Source organism: Sinohyriopsis cumingii, chromosome 2 (assembly GCF_028554795.1).
Source record: "Sinohyriopsis cumingii isolate HCF-2022 chromosome 2, ASM2855479v2, whole genome shotgun sequence".
Taxonomy (NCBI): Eukaryota; Metazoa; Mollusca; class Bivalvia; order Unionida; family Unionidae; genus Sinohyriopsis; species Sinohyriopsis cumingii.
The window spans coordinates 83,440,601-83,455,697 of record NC_142962.1 but is presented as its reverse complement, the minus strand read 5'-3'; the positions used below and the strand labels follow the sequence as shown (position 1 = coordinate 83,455,697).

The 15,097-nt window shown below is 31.9% G+C and overlaps 1 protein-coding gene across 1 annotated transcript in view; it reads left to right on the top strand.

Annotated features, from left to right (window-relative positions):
* The window catches only part of LOC149805294 (uncharacterized), a 190,745-nt gene that overhangs the window by 113,513 nt on the left and 62,135 nt on the right, over positions 1-15,097 (top strand). Inside the window, exons 30-33 of the mRNA XM_089933887.1 lie at positions 3,459-3,711; positions 6,458-6,621; positions 11,276-11,449; positions 13,379-13,631. Coding sequence (XP_089790013.1) covers positions 3,459-3,711; positions 6,458-6,621; positions 11,276-11,449; positions 13,379-13,631 — 844 coding nt within the window. The remainder of the gene's footprint in view (positions 1-3,458; positions 3,712-6,457; positions 6,622-11,275; positions 11,450-13,378; positions 13,632-15,097) is intronic.

Sequence of the window (15,097 nt, the reverse complement as noted above, 5' to 3'; positions counted from 1 at the left end):
CTTATGGCTAACCAGCTGTCTGCCCAGATGCAATAAAATTGTCAAGCTGAGCTGGCTTTCCCTATTTATTCTGCCTACTGACAAGGTATTAGCATTGGTTTATTTAAGACATTTGCATTGCATGATCATTACCTCACGGCATGGTTTATGCTCAGATAGAAGCAGATGAGGACCAGGGTATTTACACAGAGCAACAGTCCTTTTGCAATGGAGAGGATGGTATGCTAAACCATACTGAACTCCTGACATTGAATTAGAATGTAATGGTGGTTAACATGTCTGCTGGTCCCCACCATTTTATAAGCCCATACGAAATTTTACAGATGTACTTGAGGTGGATTTCAGATGGGTAATTTAAGCACTTTCTGCCTAAACTATAATTGCTTATATTAAGGGAGCTTAGGTAAATTTCAAGTGGAATTCTGGGTGGAATTTTAGGCACAAAATGCAAATTAGTTGTTCTAATATTCTGCTTAAATAAAAAGAATATAAGATTTACGCCTGAAAAAAAATCCTGCTTGAAATCCTGTACAAAATTTTCCAGGTGGACTTAACATGGATTTCAGACAGGTTTCTTAAGCATTTCATATCCATAAACTTAAAGAAGCTTAGGCAAATTTCAAGCTGACTTTAAGTGGATTTCTGGCAGAATTTTAATAAGATTTAGGTTTTTCCTTGTCCTCATTTTCTTTCTTGCATACAAACCTAATCCGTGATGGCATCATTTAAGTCATTCATTTCTCTGAAAGTTTGGTGAGATTTTACCAAATGTTTGGCAAAAATTTCTGACCAAAACTTTCACTTAAGTTTTGGCGAGATCTCTAACGTTTCATTGAAAGTTTTGTGTGAATTTACCAAAAATTTGGTGAGATTTCACTAATATTTTGACCATTATATTGTATTTTACTGAAGTTTCAGTAATTTTAAACAGACATTTCAGAAGGTTTTAAATAAATTATGGATATGAATTAAACAGGACTTTATTAAGCAAAGTAATATTTCAGTATACATGAAAATAAATTATACAGATGTTGTAATTATATAACATCCAAGGCAAGATATATGGGAGTTGTACTGCAGACTTGATTTTTGATTAACGTAGAAACTATGATGATGTTGTGGTCTCTTGAATTAGTCCTTGTTCCATAAGCAGCTGTGACAAACGTTTATCATGTTGTAATTACTCTTACTTTCCACTGAACTCTAACACAACTAGAATAGTTTGATAATATAAACAATATATTGAAGGATAATTCTACTTGTTGGCCAAGAAAACTCCACAAAGATATGACTATCTCTGATAGACATTGGTATCTGGCAACAATATCAACAATTCCCACCAGTGATAGTTGTCCCTCCTTAATTAAATTCTGGAAGTTAATCAGTTTGGAGTTACGTAACTTCAAAATCATCCTGGTTCAATTTCTTGTCATATTTAGCACATTAGCTAATACTGTAAAACTCTTAATGGCACAACTAACAAAATGCTAGTCCTGGCATTTAGTTTTCATACAGATTGACCAATTACATTCTCATCGACTTTGCATTCAAGCTATTCTTATTTGACCTATAAAGTTTCATCATCATATGGTCTTGATTTAGATCAGTCAACAGCAGTTTTATTTGGTGTATATTTTGCAGTTTTCGTTTTTATTCACTTGGAATAATTGCTCATATGGTTTGATATAGACAGATTTGTTGCAAAGCTTATTCTTATCAACAATGATGATTGTATTTTCATCTATATATTAGAGTTAGAAGCACACCTCAAAAAACCTTGAAAAACCTAAAATTTCTGTTTGATTGTAGAAACCTAAAAATGCCTAAAAAATTTGAAGGAAACCTAAATAATAAAATGTTAGGTATACTTAATTTGTATTGTTTGTTGGGTTTTCTCAATGATTATGTACTATGTATATCAGTATTTTGTAATTGACCTTAGTCCAATAACAAATTAATCATCCACCTGACCAGTGAATTTATTTGCAAACACCATAATATATGGCTAATATTTCTATATGATTATAGATTAAATATTCAGATCAATATTAATGCAAGGTAAATTAATTTTCTTACTTTCTGAATTTAGTTTTTCATCTTAGAAATTCTGAAACTTATGGACAACTTTGAATGTTTTAGAGAGGAGTCTGACCTACCTACATCCTGGCCATATCATTGTGTCTTAGCTTTTCATATCAATGTTGTTTACATTAAAAATTACTCATTCATTCCTTAAAATCATAAGTTAAATAAGTCTTATTGTTGTTTTAAGTTTTTAATTTGTTTTTCTTTTTTTAATTTAAATTAACCATTGTAAATACTTTTCGGACTAAATCATTAACTTGGAATTATAGTTAATTCATTCAAGGACATTTTAGATTATATTACTGTGATACACAAAGGGTTGTTAGCATATCACCACATTCCAGTATGTTGGCACATTAGTACATTCAAGACTACAGACACATCAGCACATTCAATATTGGAATTTATTTGGAATGCCATTGGAAGTCAGTTGGAACTCTATATATTTGCATTTGTGATAGAACCTTTAGAACTCTTTGGGATTTAATTCACAATACTGAGTTCTTTTTAAATTTTCACTTTGTATTTTTGTGAAGTAAATTATTTGTTGAATTTTGCAAAACTTGATTGTTTTCACTCTTTTCTTTTACTTAGCTGAAGACCTAAAAATTTGAACAAATGATAAATGGCTCTACTCCAACCCCCCAATGCTTTTAGCACCTTTTTTGTTTTTCCTGCCTAGCAGTCAAGAAAGCAAGCATATTTCTTAGCAATTGCATGTATTTGTTTTTTTATTATTTATTAATTTTCACTTTATCTTTATTTTCATTTGATTTTAAAAACAAACTTTGAGCATAATTTATTGAATATTTATTTGTTATGCTAACAATATAGATAATCTTGTTACTGCTTTGTGTTTTAAACCTAAAAAAAAAAAACTTAAAACTTTGCAGAAAAAAAAATTATTAAATTTTCATATTTAATTTCACTTCTAACCCTAGTATATCTTAGAATTATGGATCTTGATGAACTTAAAAACACATTTCCCTATGACTTTTAAACCTCAATCATCAATAGCTCTTTTTTCTATTTAAAGCAAATTTGCTACTAGGCTTCATCTTAAGATAATAATTTCATGATCAGCAGTCTTAGAGTTCATTTCAGCTTAAAATAGGCAACACAGTAGCATGTGAATACCAGCAGCAGATGATAGCTGTCTAAGAAGGAAGTTCATTTTAATTGGCAATTAGTTCCTTCTATCATGGTCATGGTCTTTATCCATTACCTAAACTTGATGGTTTGTTTCATAGTATTTCATGTGTGATAAATTTACATGTAATATTTGTAACTATTTTTTTACTTTTTGTGTGGATTTATCAGGGAAACAGGATTCTTTGCTGTTCTATCATCTTTAAATTTTTATCTTTTTCCAGCTTGTCCACATGACTTGACCCTACCCAAATTACCCTCAGGTCTAAGCTGTTACATACCAGACTTCTGTACAGGTGTAGATTGCTGTGTACACCTAGACAGGCTGGACAGATCATTCCAGGCCTATGTCCAAATAGACACCTGTCACCACCAGCTGAACATGCAGTTGGAAAAACTGACCTTCAACCACTCATTGCTACAGTACCAGTGGGGGACTGATCAACATGTGTGGCTCTTTGGACTTGTCAGAATGAGGTTAAATACCAAAATACTTTATGAGACTAACAGTTGATTATATATCATGTACCAATGACATCTATTTAAAGTATTTTCCCTCAGTCTACCCTGTTTAGACAAGCACCAACAATTTTGGTATTTTAACAAATGAGATTTAAGTTATGTTTAGGAACTCCTGCTGTCTTTGACACTAATGAAATGGAGGGGGAGGGGGATTTTACCGCTGTAAATATTCTTATGTCACTTGTTTAGGCTCAAATAAACAGTAACACAAGAAAGAGAGAAAACAAAAAGCTTTGAAAAATACAATAATTTATTTCCCTGGAAAAATTCTGTAAAAATGAAAAAATATGAACTTATGGTTTTGTAGAAACAAATCCAAAAATAATCCAAGAATAAAATTTTAGTAGTCCTAATAACAAAATGTTCTATTGATTTCACATTCAAATCCCGACAAAGAATCCAAGATGGAAGACGATGACGTATGCTGCAATCTGTAGTGTTCACGTCTACAGTTCCTTGTAAAAAAAAAAATAATTTTCACTCCAGTTTTTGATAGCTGAATAAATGTTTTGTAAAATAACTGTCCTTGTTCATCAATTTCACTTGAGTTTACTTATTTTCCAGAAAAATTACAGAATTAATCCTTTTGAATCCAAGTAATTTGAAATAACTCCTAACCAAATAATTTGAAATAACTCCAAACAGCACAATATACAACTAACAGTATAAAACAGCCCAGCTTATACTGAGATTAATTCTCCAAAACATGGGTTATATGGTCTTTCTAAAACATAAACAAGGGTTCATGTGATCATCTTCTGGAAGGTTATAAAAGCAAGTACTTGTTACAAATCACATTTACCCAGTGTGACCCTGATGAAAACCAATCATTTTTACTCTAAGAAATAAAAGAGTCCCATCATGACCTTGGAAACAACCAATAGAACTTGTTTACAAAGGATGCTACAAATTCTGAAACAAGGTCAGGATTTAGACCAACACTTAGTGTTTATAAACTGACAGTCAGGTTAAACTATTTTCTGAAAAAAGTATCATCTCTAGTGAAGAAATTTACATTACAATATCAAGTAATGAAAAATATATTTTTAAAAAAACTGGCAAACAATTAAATTGAAATAAATATATATTAAATCAGATACAAGTAAATAAATTTATATAACAATATGCTACCTGATCCCAGCATTGTTGAAATGTATTAAGGATTAAATACTCCAATATGTAACTTAATTTAAATTTATATATTTCTTGGAGCTAGTTTTTTATCTAGACTTTGCAGTGATGTGTCCTGAATTGACATACAGTGTGTCTTCAGCATGAGCAAGCAAATGTACACTAAATAACAGTGCTCTTCCAGATGATAACAATTTGACTACTATTAAGTAGATTAAAAATGTTTCTTGAAACAAATTTATTTGTTTCCCATAACTGTAATGATATAGCTGAGAATTAAACAAAATATATCCAAAGTTTATTTCAAAGTCTTGGTCCAAAATTAGCAATGAAAATGTTACCCAAACTCTGACCCCAAAGTTTTACATGAAATCAAATAAAAATGTATGTTTAACTTACATGACCTGTTCCTTCCAAGAAATGAAGTAAATTAAAAATATCACTCACACACAGGAAATTCCATAAATTTCAATTTTAGGGTTAGTGTTTAAGAAGTTCATGTGATACCACAACCAAATCTTGATATCTGTGTACAATTCCTGTCAGTAAATTGTTTAATTGATTTTTATTGCACCTGTGTATCTTATAACATAACAGGGTTTATTCCACAAACTTGTCACTAGTGACCTGTATTGTCAATCAATGAGCAATGAAAGATACTCTAAATAGCTTGAAACTCTGTAATATTAGAAATTCTGATTCAACAGAAGAACCTCAATAAAGTTCAATACTGTTCTTTGAATTAAAAGGACACAAAATTCCTGTATTATAGGGATCATATGTATACAAAAATATATAAAAAGTTCAGGGGGATCCACCTGATTGTAACAGACTTCAATTCTGAACCTGTTCATATTGGCACATAAGATATAAGGTAAATAGTGTCAAAATCATTTCATATATATATATATATATATATATACTGAATGGAAGGAGGATCCTCATAGTACCATCAAACAGATATTTTTTCATATAATACAACTAAATTGAATGACACACTTTTATAACAAAATAAAAAAATATAAATACTTGTCAAAATTTGATTCCCAAACCACTTAGTCTTAAAACATAAGGTAAAAATGAAACCTGTATTGTTTTGCTAATTAGATATCGACCTCACTTATGATCTTCTACACTTTGTAATAATAATAATATAATAATAATAATGACTTTATTTTTTAGAGTAGATAACTCAGTTAGTTATAGGAATTAATCTTTCTTGAGGCCTTATGTTGTGTACAATAGATATAGTTCATGCAGCACAATGTAGTTACATTTTTTTTAACACTAAATAACTGGTTATTCTGAAAATCAAAAAGTTTTCAAGCCCAGAAGATGTGCACAGGCATCAGTGAGAACATAAATACATATACAATATTATATTAAAAAATGTATCTGTGAAAAGGATGTATAAGCAGTGAAGAGCAGTAATCAGTTGAAAGACAGAGGTCCATACATCTCCATCCTGTTTACAATCATCTGCATTTTCATTACCTTTGGGAGTTAAAAACATATTTACTTAAAATTTCCATTTGAAAAATGTAATTTAGCATAATTTGTTTCTCTGCAGCTTTCGAGTGCATGATCTGACCTCAGAAAAGCAGTATCTTGTGAATTTCAACATCAGTGTTTGTGTTGAAGCCAATGACAATTGTGCATTTGAAGTCACTGTACTAAATGATGCCAAGCTGCCAAAGATCATTTGTGATTGGGAACAAGGATTCAAAATTCCAGGTATGCATTTAGTTATTCTAACATATGTTTTGAAGAATTTTAATTATATTTATGTTTCACATAATCAGTTGACACTATAAATTTGTATAGATTGATGTTTTCATTGGCATGTAATATCAGTGAGTATCATGCCTGCCATAACATGATGAGCACAGTGTTTACAAAAACATGATTTTTAGTAATCTTCCAGAAAATAAAGAAATAAACTATAAAAAAACACCCACTACTTCATATATTCCCATAACTTGTAGCATGTATAAATGGTAAACAGTCCTGCTTAGAGCTAATTTAAAACTGATTTAAAACTATCCTCAGGGCATTTTATACAGCAAATTTTCACAGAGGCAATTAAAAGGCAAGGAGGTCAGGTGTATGCAAGAACCATTTCACCAATCACCTAATTGGCCAACAGTAGCTAGGGTGATATGTTAAGTCCTTTGAGGACTGCTGTGGAGGAGTCCATTGTGCTTATTTGCATTGAGAAAGTTCACAAAGTAGAACAATCCAACTCATTTTAAATGATAGGCAAATCAAAAGATGCTAGATGCTGTATTAAAATTTATTGGAAAGTTTGTGAACAGCAATTTTTCAATGAAGCTGGAGTTTACTACATATATAAAATGTAAAACATGATTATTTCAGTTGTTGGAATATTATTCAAGTGTAATTCATTTTTGAAGGTGATTGAGGAAGCAATAAATTATCAGCAAAACCAAGAATGCCCAGCCAAAATAAATTTCAGAACACCTGGTTGATGGAGTTTGCAAATACTGCAGAATTAGCAACACACATGTTTAATCAGTTTAGTTCTGACAGGATGGGTCAGTATAACTCATGATGGTCCCTGCTCTCATTGCCAAGAACAGGGCCTGCTCAGGTTCATGGAGACTAAGACTTTTATAGTGAAATTCCTGTCTACTTTGAACATCTCATGGTCATTGACTGGACCCAGTGAGAGCTCTAAATTGCTACTTAAAAAGAACTGAACTGGTGCATTTAGGGAGATCAACATATCAGCATAGACACTTTTGACCTGGATAAAAAGGGCTGTTCATTCCACATATCAGGAAATAACCCAAAATCAAATGAATTTGCTATGCATTTTGGCTCATGAAGTTAGGGCAGTGACATTGCATTTTCCAAGCCATGGAAAGGTCAAACTCCACTTTCTCCAGCTTTTATTTCAGATATCTTTCATCCCAAAAGGTTCAGTTCTACCTGCTAAGACCAAAAGTCATAGCACAACAGGTTACCTTCCTTGGTCATTTGACACATTCATTAAGATGCAGCTTCATGGCTTTTACTGCATTTGCAGGATGGAAATATTTTTTCTTTTAGAGTCACTCCCTGACAGAATGAGTTGGGTTGTCAAGAAGATGTCTCACATAGGTTATGGGATCAGAGATGGCCTCTCTGGGGTAACGGGATGTAATTCCCTCCACCTATTATCTATTCTCCTAAGGTATTAGGATTGGGTAATGTATTTGAGAAGAAAAAAAAATATTTTTTCTAGTAAAATATGTTTCCTCTACAACACTTAAGTTCATATTATACATAAACCCTCCCATCCTCCCTGCAGTTACATCTGTATGGAGAGAATGCCTCCTGCTTACATACATGCCATATTCCCAGACAGTGAAAGAGTTCTGTTTTTTACTAAAAAAAATGTGTTTGAGATCTCAAGCAATATTCCAATGAGAAAATCTAAATTTTTATATAAGCCTATAGAAAATTATTGGAAATTAAAATCTGAAAATAAATTGACTTGTTCAAAGCATTAAATACACTGCAAAGAAAAAAATATTTGGTAGACTTATTATTTTCAAATATCAACACCATACACACACATATATGTGCAAACACATAACTACAATCACACTGAAGTTAAATAAATTAAATTACACCAAATTTCTGTCTTTAAAATCCATTGGATGGCAAAATATAGGTAAAATATAGGCTTAATTAGATGCAGTCTTTGCTGATCACAATAGTTCAGTAGGCGGTTTGAAGGTATTGTAAGTGTCATTAGTGTTCATCATATTAATATTCATCACTACACTTACTAGAGACTGAATAGAACTGGTGTTCAAACTTCTCTGCTGGATTCTCTGAGGGAATCCTGGTAAGAAGTGAATTATTCTGGATGACATTAGCATTATCAAAACTGTATCAAATGCAGTCTGATCACAAGATATGCTTGTCTTAATTAAAAAAATTAATATTTGTCACATTTGGGACTTGCCTTTTCATTGGGTTAGGGAAGTCCATAATATTTTCAGGTTTAGTTTAGCATGTGAAATATGTTATATATAGGTGCTGCTCCTGTTCTATGAGATATCATGCACACAGGAAAGTCTAATGTCGCTATGTTGTTTTCAATACCTGCAAAGTGTTAAATACCTACCCCCGCTTTGCTGGTGTACTTCATAAATTAAATTTCCATCAGCCAGGAGTTCTGAAATTTAGTTTTATTTGGCTTTGCTGATGTCTTATTGCTTCCTAAATTGCCTTAAAAAATCACTCTTGAACACAATTCTGAGAACTGAATAATCATGCTTTATGTTTTATATATAGAGTAAACTCAGACTTCAAGGGATTGTTGCTGCTGTTCACAAACTTGCCATTAATCTTTAATACAGATGGCTTAAATATTCTCATTCAAGGCAATGATATGTAATAACTTTTGTTCGAAGCGAATTTACATGTATTGGGTTGTTCCATTTCATGAACTTTACCTATACAGATAAGCAAAATGGGCTCACCCACTGCATTCTTCAAAGTACTTAATACATCACACTAGCTATTGTTAGCTAATTAGGTAATACATGTATATGAAATGGTGGTTTTTATCCAACCTCTTTGCCTTTTAATTGCTGCTATCTAATCTGTCCCAAGGATGGTATGACATGAACTCTAAGGATGTCTCTTTACCGTTTACACAAACTTCATGTTATGGGCATATACTGAAGTGGTATGTTTATTTATTTGAAGGTTACTGAAAATTGTGTTTTCTGAAACACAACTGTGTCAGGGAGCTTGGGAGTAAAATATTGTGTTTTTAGATGACACACAATGTTATGGCAGGTATATGCTCCAGTAAATGCATATGTATTCATACGATTTGGCACCAATGAAGGGGAGATCACTTTAAGTGCCACCTAGGTGGGCAGATGATTTATAAGTTGTTTAGTTAAAAAGTTTTAGCCTGGGAGGGCTGGATTAAGAGGTAGTTGTAGTTCTTCTAAACTACTATGATTGGGTAAGTATGATTAAAGAAACATATTTTTCAATAAAAAAATTGGTGCTCAGTTTGGCTGGTAAATTTTTGTTTAAGATTTGTACGAATTGCTTGTGTGAATTCATTATGGAACCAGTTCACATCTGTAATCTCAAGATTCTTTCCTTGAATACCTTAAGTGCTCTAAAAATTAATTAATTTCTCTGTAGAGATCACACATTCTATTCCATTTGGCTTCTAAGAGTGAAAAATAATAATAGCTTCTGAATCATTTGTTAAGAGCAATGATTTTAAAAATAAAAATGTGTTTGTGTGATTTTGATTTTTAATGAAGCTTTTAAAAAAATTCAGTCATACTGCTATGATATCTGCAGTGTGGCAATTTATAGTGATGTCTAGCACAGAGGCATCATGCCTCGGACATGTAGCATGATGTCCCATCCAGTCATATTATCCTGACACGAGGCCATCCAGTCCTAACACTAACTTCTTAATGTTGAGCACCAAGTGAGGCAGATGCTAGTACCATATTTATAATCTTTGGTATGACTTGGCCGGGGTTCAAACCCATGACCTCCCACATCTGAGGTTAATGCTCTAACTTCTGGCAAACTGAAGTGGTAAAAAATAATCATTGCACTTTTCTGACAAAAGTAACAAAGAAGATAAACAAAATTAATCTCTGGTTTTCATAAACTCTTTGTAGTACTTCTTCTTTAGTTATTTTCTTCATCACAGTAGGCATGTATGTATGTGAAAGATTTAATGGCATGTTGGCATAATTCTGATTACATATTCCCAGATGCTGATAAAATGTTAACTTTTAAAAATGTTAAGATAATAAATTTAAAAAAAGTTTAGTTAGGAAAGGAGCCAATATTTTCTTATGAGGATTACCTTTGTCTGAATTTTATTTTCAACATAATTAAGGTTGAGAATAGCTGCTGGAGAGTACTAAAATCATTAAAGAGGCAAGCTATGTAATTGATTACATTCTGGTTTATATTAAAGAGCAGGTTATAAAAAGTGTATTTTATATATATATATATATATATATATATATATATATATATATATATATATATATATATATATATATATATATATATATATATATATATACACACATACATACATACATTACATGATGCCATCCCCCTTTAAAAGGTATGCTTTTTTGTATTTTATGACATGGTAATAATCTTTGCTTAATATCATACCAAGGCAAGTAGAGCAAAATTGCCTTGACCAAGGACATAACACATCACACTAGTTGATCTAGACTGGTCCAATGGTGGGAATGAAACCTGCATCCTTCTGGTAACAATTCCAATGCCTTAGGTGCAGAGCCATCATGGCCCCTCTAAATATCTCTAATTGCACATTCAATAACCTCTAGTCTTTTCTGTTTAACAGATTTCTCCCTGCAGTCTTGGTACAGAGAAAATAGACTTGACTTATCACTACAACTCGACAGTTACATGGTCAGCAGGCTGCTTGAAGAAACTGGTATTGCTGAATATATGAACAGGTTTCAGTGTACCCGTAATGCTGCACCATTCCTGGGTGGCTCTGATGGATGGATTAAAGGTACTTAGAGATCCTAGTTTCTTACAATTAGTCTTATTAAATAAATTCATACATTCAAAATTACTCAAAATAGTTTCTTCTTTAGTGTTTACAATGTAAATAGTTAATATTCATGCACCGTTGTAGATAGGGAATGGATATACCAAAATAATTTTTGTGGCAATTGCACTGTATTCTCTTCTTGAATCATTGCTCAAATAGCTACCATCTCATAACCACTTTTTGTTTTTATATGTACCAATAAAATGATGATAGCCCAAACAAATCATATATTCCAACAATTTAATATGGACACGTACCTATTCCATACATTAGCATTTTCTGATGCTAATTGAACTACATATCCTTGTGATATCATGTGAATATGACCAAATTATCAGATGATGTTATTCATTCATTAACATCAGTAAACATTAGTATAGAATTTAAATGTATAGTATTCAAATAATTAGGGAGTTGCTTCAAAGTATGTTAAGCAGTTATTCAGCAATGTTTAAGAGCATTATAAATTATGTGTATGTCATAGTGTAAAGATGGCAGAACCATCTTTTAATTCCTCATTCAAGGCTTGATCTCAAAATGGCAAGTGAAAACTTTTGGTAGTTGAGAGAATTTTTCCAGTTGAACAAGTATTGATTAAGATCTGACCAAGTTTTTCTCTTTGAAGGGAATGATGTTCTGTCAAGACTATTCCTCACTTTGTTAATTTGAAACTCTTTCTACCAACAGTTTGTTTTCTTTCTTTTTGTTTTGATCAACCTCTTACATGTGCTGCACACTTATTCTTTAATATTAATAAATGTTTGCAAGAGGAAGAACAGATTGATATCAGTTTATAACTATTTATAACAGGTATTAGAGCAGTTCCAGAATAAGTTCTGGAAGACAACATTTCATGTTATAAAGTTTAGGTCATTGACATTATCAACTTTTATATCTTTATAACACTTTTATATCTTTATAACAGGTGGGTAGTAGTACTTATCTGAGTGGGTGAGTGGATTGTTAGATATATTTAAGTCTTTTATGTTTGCATTGAGCCTGGTTGAATCTCCTTTGAAATGGTTTTGAAGTGCAATGTTGATGAATTATGAGATCATTATTAACCACGTGTCTACAAAATTCTCAAAAGCAAGTGGAATTTGAAGTATTGTCAGTGACACTGATTAAATTCATTGCTGACATACACCTGAGGAGTGAATCTGGACAACAGACTCATATACTTTATTTCTTAGAATCTATTAATCTTGTCATCCTTTTAATATCTCTGTAATAATAAAAGTTTAATCAGTACTGTAGATTGATCTGGAAAACTATAATTTCCAAATGAAATTTTATATTAACACTCAATGATATGCATCTCATGGGATCAGATGAGTTCATACCATATCAAAACTATACAGCATTTCCAATCAGTATACTGTACTTAAATTGTGTTCATGGAATCATTGATGAAAACTAATCTGCAGTTGATGATTCTTATGTTTACTTGTTTCTTTATACAAAAGAAGGGAAATTTGGGGAAATAAACAACTTCAGTGTAAGGTACTTTGTCATGATCTTAAGAATAGCTTGAAAATATTTGCATTTTAATGTTTTATAATTAATATTATACAGTCATATAATCATAAAATTTAAAGTATGCAAATTGTAAGCTTTCTGCAAGCACTAAGTTATGCATTTTGTTCAAATGTTTCCTCAGACAATACCATCATTGCAAGTTTCATACAATTATTATAAGCATTGGTGACATTAATTAAACATTCATCTGTCTTTTTAATGTGATTACAAACAGAATGTTGAAACTGTCAAGATTACTACATCTCACATGCCTTCAGTTTAAGTGCCATATTCTAAATAAGTTAATTGTTCATCATGCATTTGTAAAATATACCAAAATCACAAGCATGTATAATTTCTTTACCCCAGACTGCACCCTTGACATACCATTGTTGCCCCTACCCAGCAAAATATCCTGTCATGTTCCTACCTCATGCACTGGAGTGGACTGCTGTGTGGATGTGGACATCATAGAAAAATCCATCAGAGCATTTGTTCTCATTGACCCATGTGACAACAAAATGGCCATAGGAATTGAAAAACTGGTGGCAAATGTTTCTCTACTTGACTATAGGTTTGGAGAAGTGGACCATTTATGGTTGAAAGGAATTTTCAGAATAGAGTGAGTTTACACATACACTATTATTGTTTACAAGCAAAGTAATCCCTCCCTGTAATGAATCTAGATTGAAAATCTTACAACATTATTGTAGACATTTTGGTACCTAAATTGATATGAACATGAGCCCTGAGCCAAACAAAAGGCTGTTGTTCTCCTTGACATTAATGTAAAGCAAAACAGTAATCTACAATATACCCATATACTTCATTTTTATGTGTGATTTTGATACATGCATAGTCAAAAATATATAGTTAGGGAGTTCCTCACTTATGGAGTCATTTTATTTACAGTAATTTATTTGCAGTAATTTAAATCTTCAGTGATTGGCAAAAGTGAGTTTCAAAATCCCATTCACTTAAATAGTAATCAACTCCATTTGAATCTTAAATTTATAAAGTTACATGACTTATTGGATTTATTTTACTTTTGAAGTAAAATGTCTATCTATTCCAGTTGTTGATTTCCATTATCCCTCATTGGAGGGAGACATATTTGTTTGATAGATATCATAGGAACTAATGAACGAAACCAGATCAAACATATGAAGTTCCATTACATTTATACATATGTACATTCTTTTATACATACATACCTACATACACACACAGACATACACATATATATATACATGCATACATACATACATATTTAAATATATATGTAGGTATATGCATATATATGGTCTGTAGACTTAGATAGGTCACCTTAATTTACAGGGTGACAATTTGTTCCTCCTAAATGATGACATCTTGTGATTAGGATATTTCGAATATCAAAGGACCAAACCTAACCAAATTTGATATGCAGGTATCTTGCATTGTCAGGGCCAGTGCCAGACCTGGCCAGACTATCTGGCACCCTAGGCCAGGTTAGATTCTGGTGCCCCCTCCCCCCGAAAATATCAATTTCAAAATTTATAAACAATATATTTTGTTTAAAAATGCACCCCCTGAAATCAGTGCCATGGGTGGCTGCCTAGTTTGCCTATATGGTAGTGCCGGCCCTGTGCATTGTGACTTTCAAAATTCCAAACAAAGGTTCAGATTACTTAACCTGGTATCAGGTTCCATGGCTCACTTTTCATTGTCACAGGATATTACTTGGGGGAGGGGTCAATCTTTTTATTGTTTGAAATAGCAAATATCATCTTGCTAATTTTTTTAGTACAACTCTGATTAATATTTTAAAATATTTTACAATCAAGACTTTTCTTGCTGACAATAATTTTTACATAACTTTTTATAAAAGGTATGTTTGAACTTGATTTTTGGATATTTCAAGGTCAATGTTTTTGTTAATATCTCTTTTAAATAGTTCATTGAGGATTCAAAAATATTCAGATGCTTGTTTAAAATACTTTCTCTTTCCTACAAAATGAAAGCATGGGAATGTTTTCTACACTCAGGACTGACAATAATCACACAAAAGAATGTAGGTTGGTATTGAAGTGAGGGGGAGGGTATTTT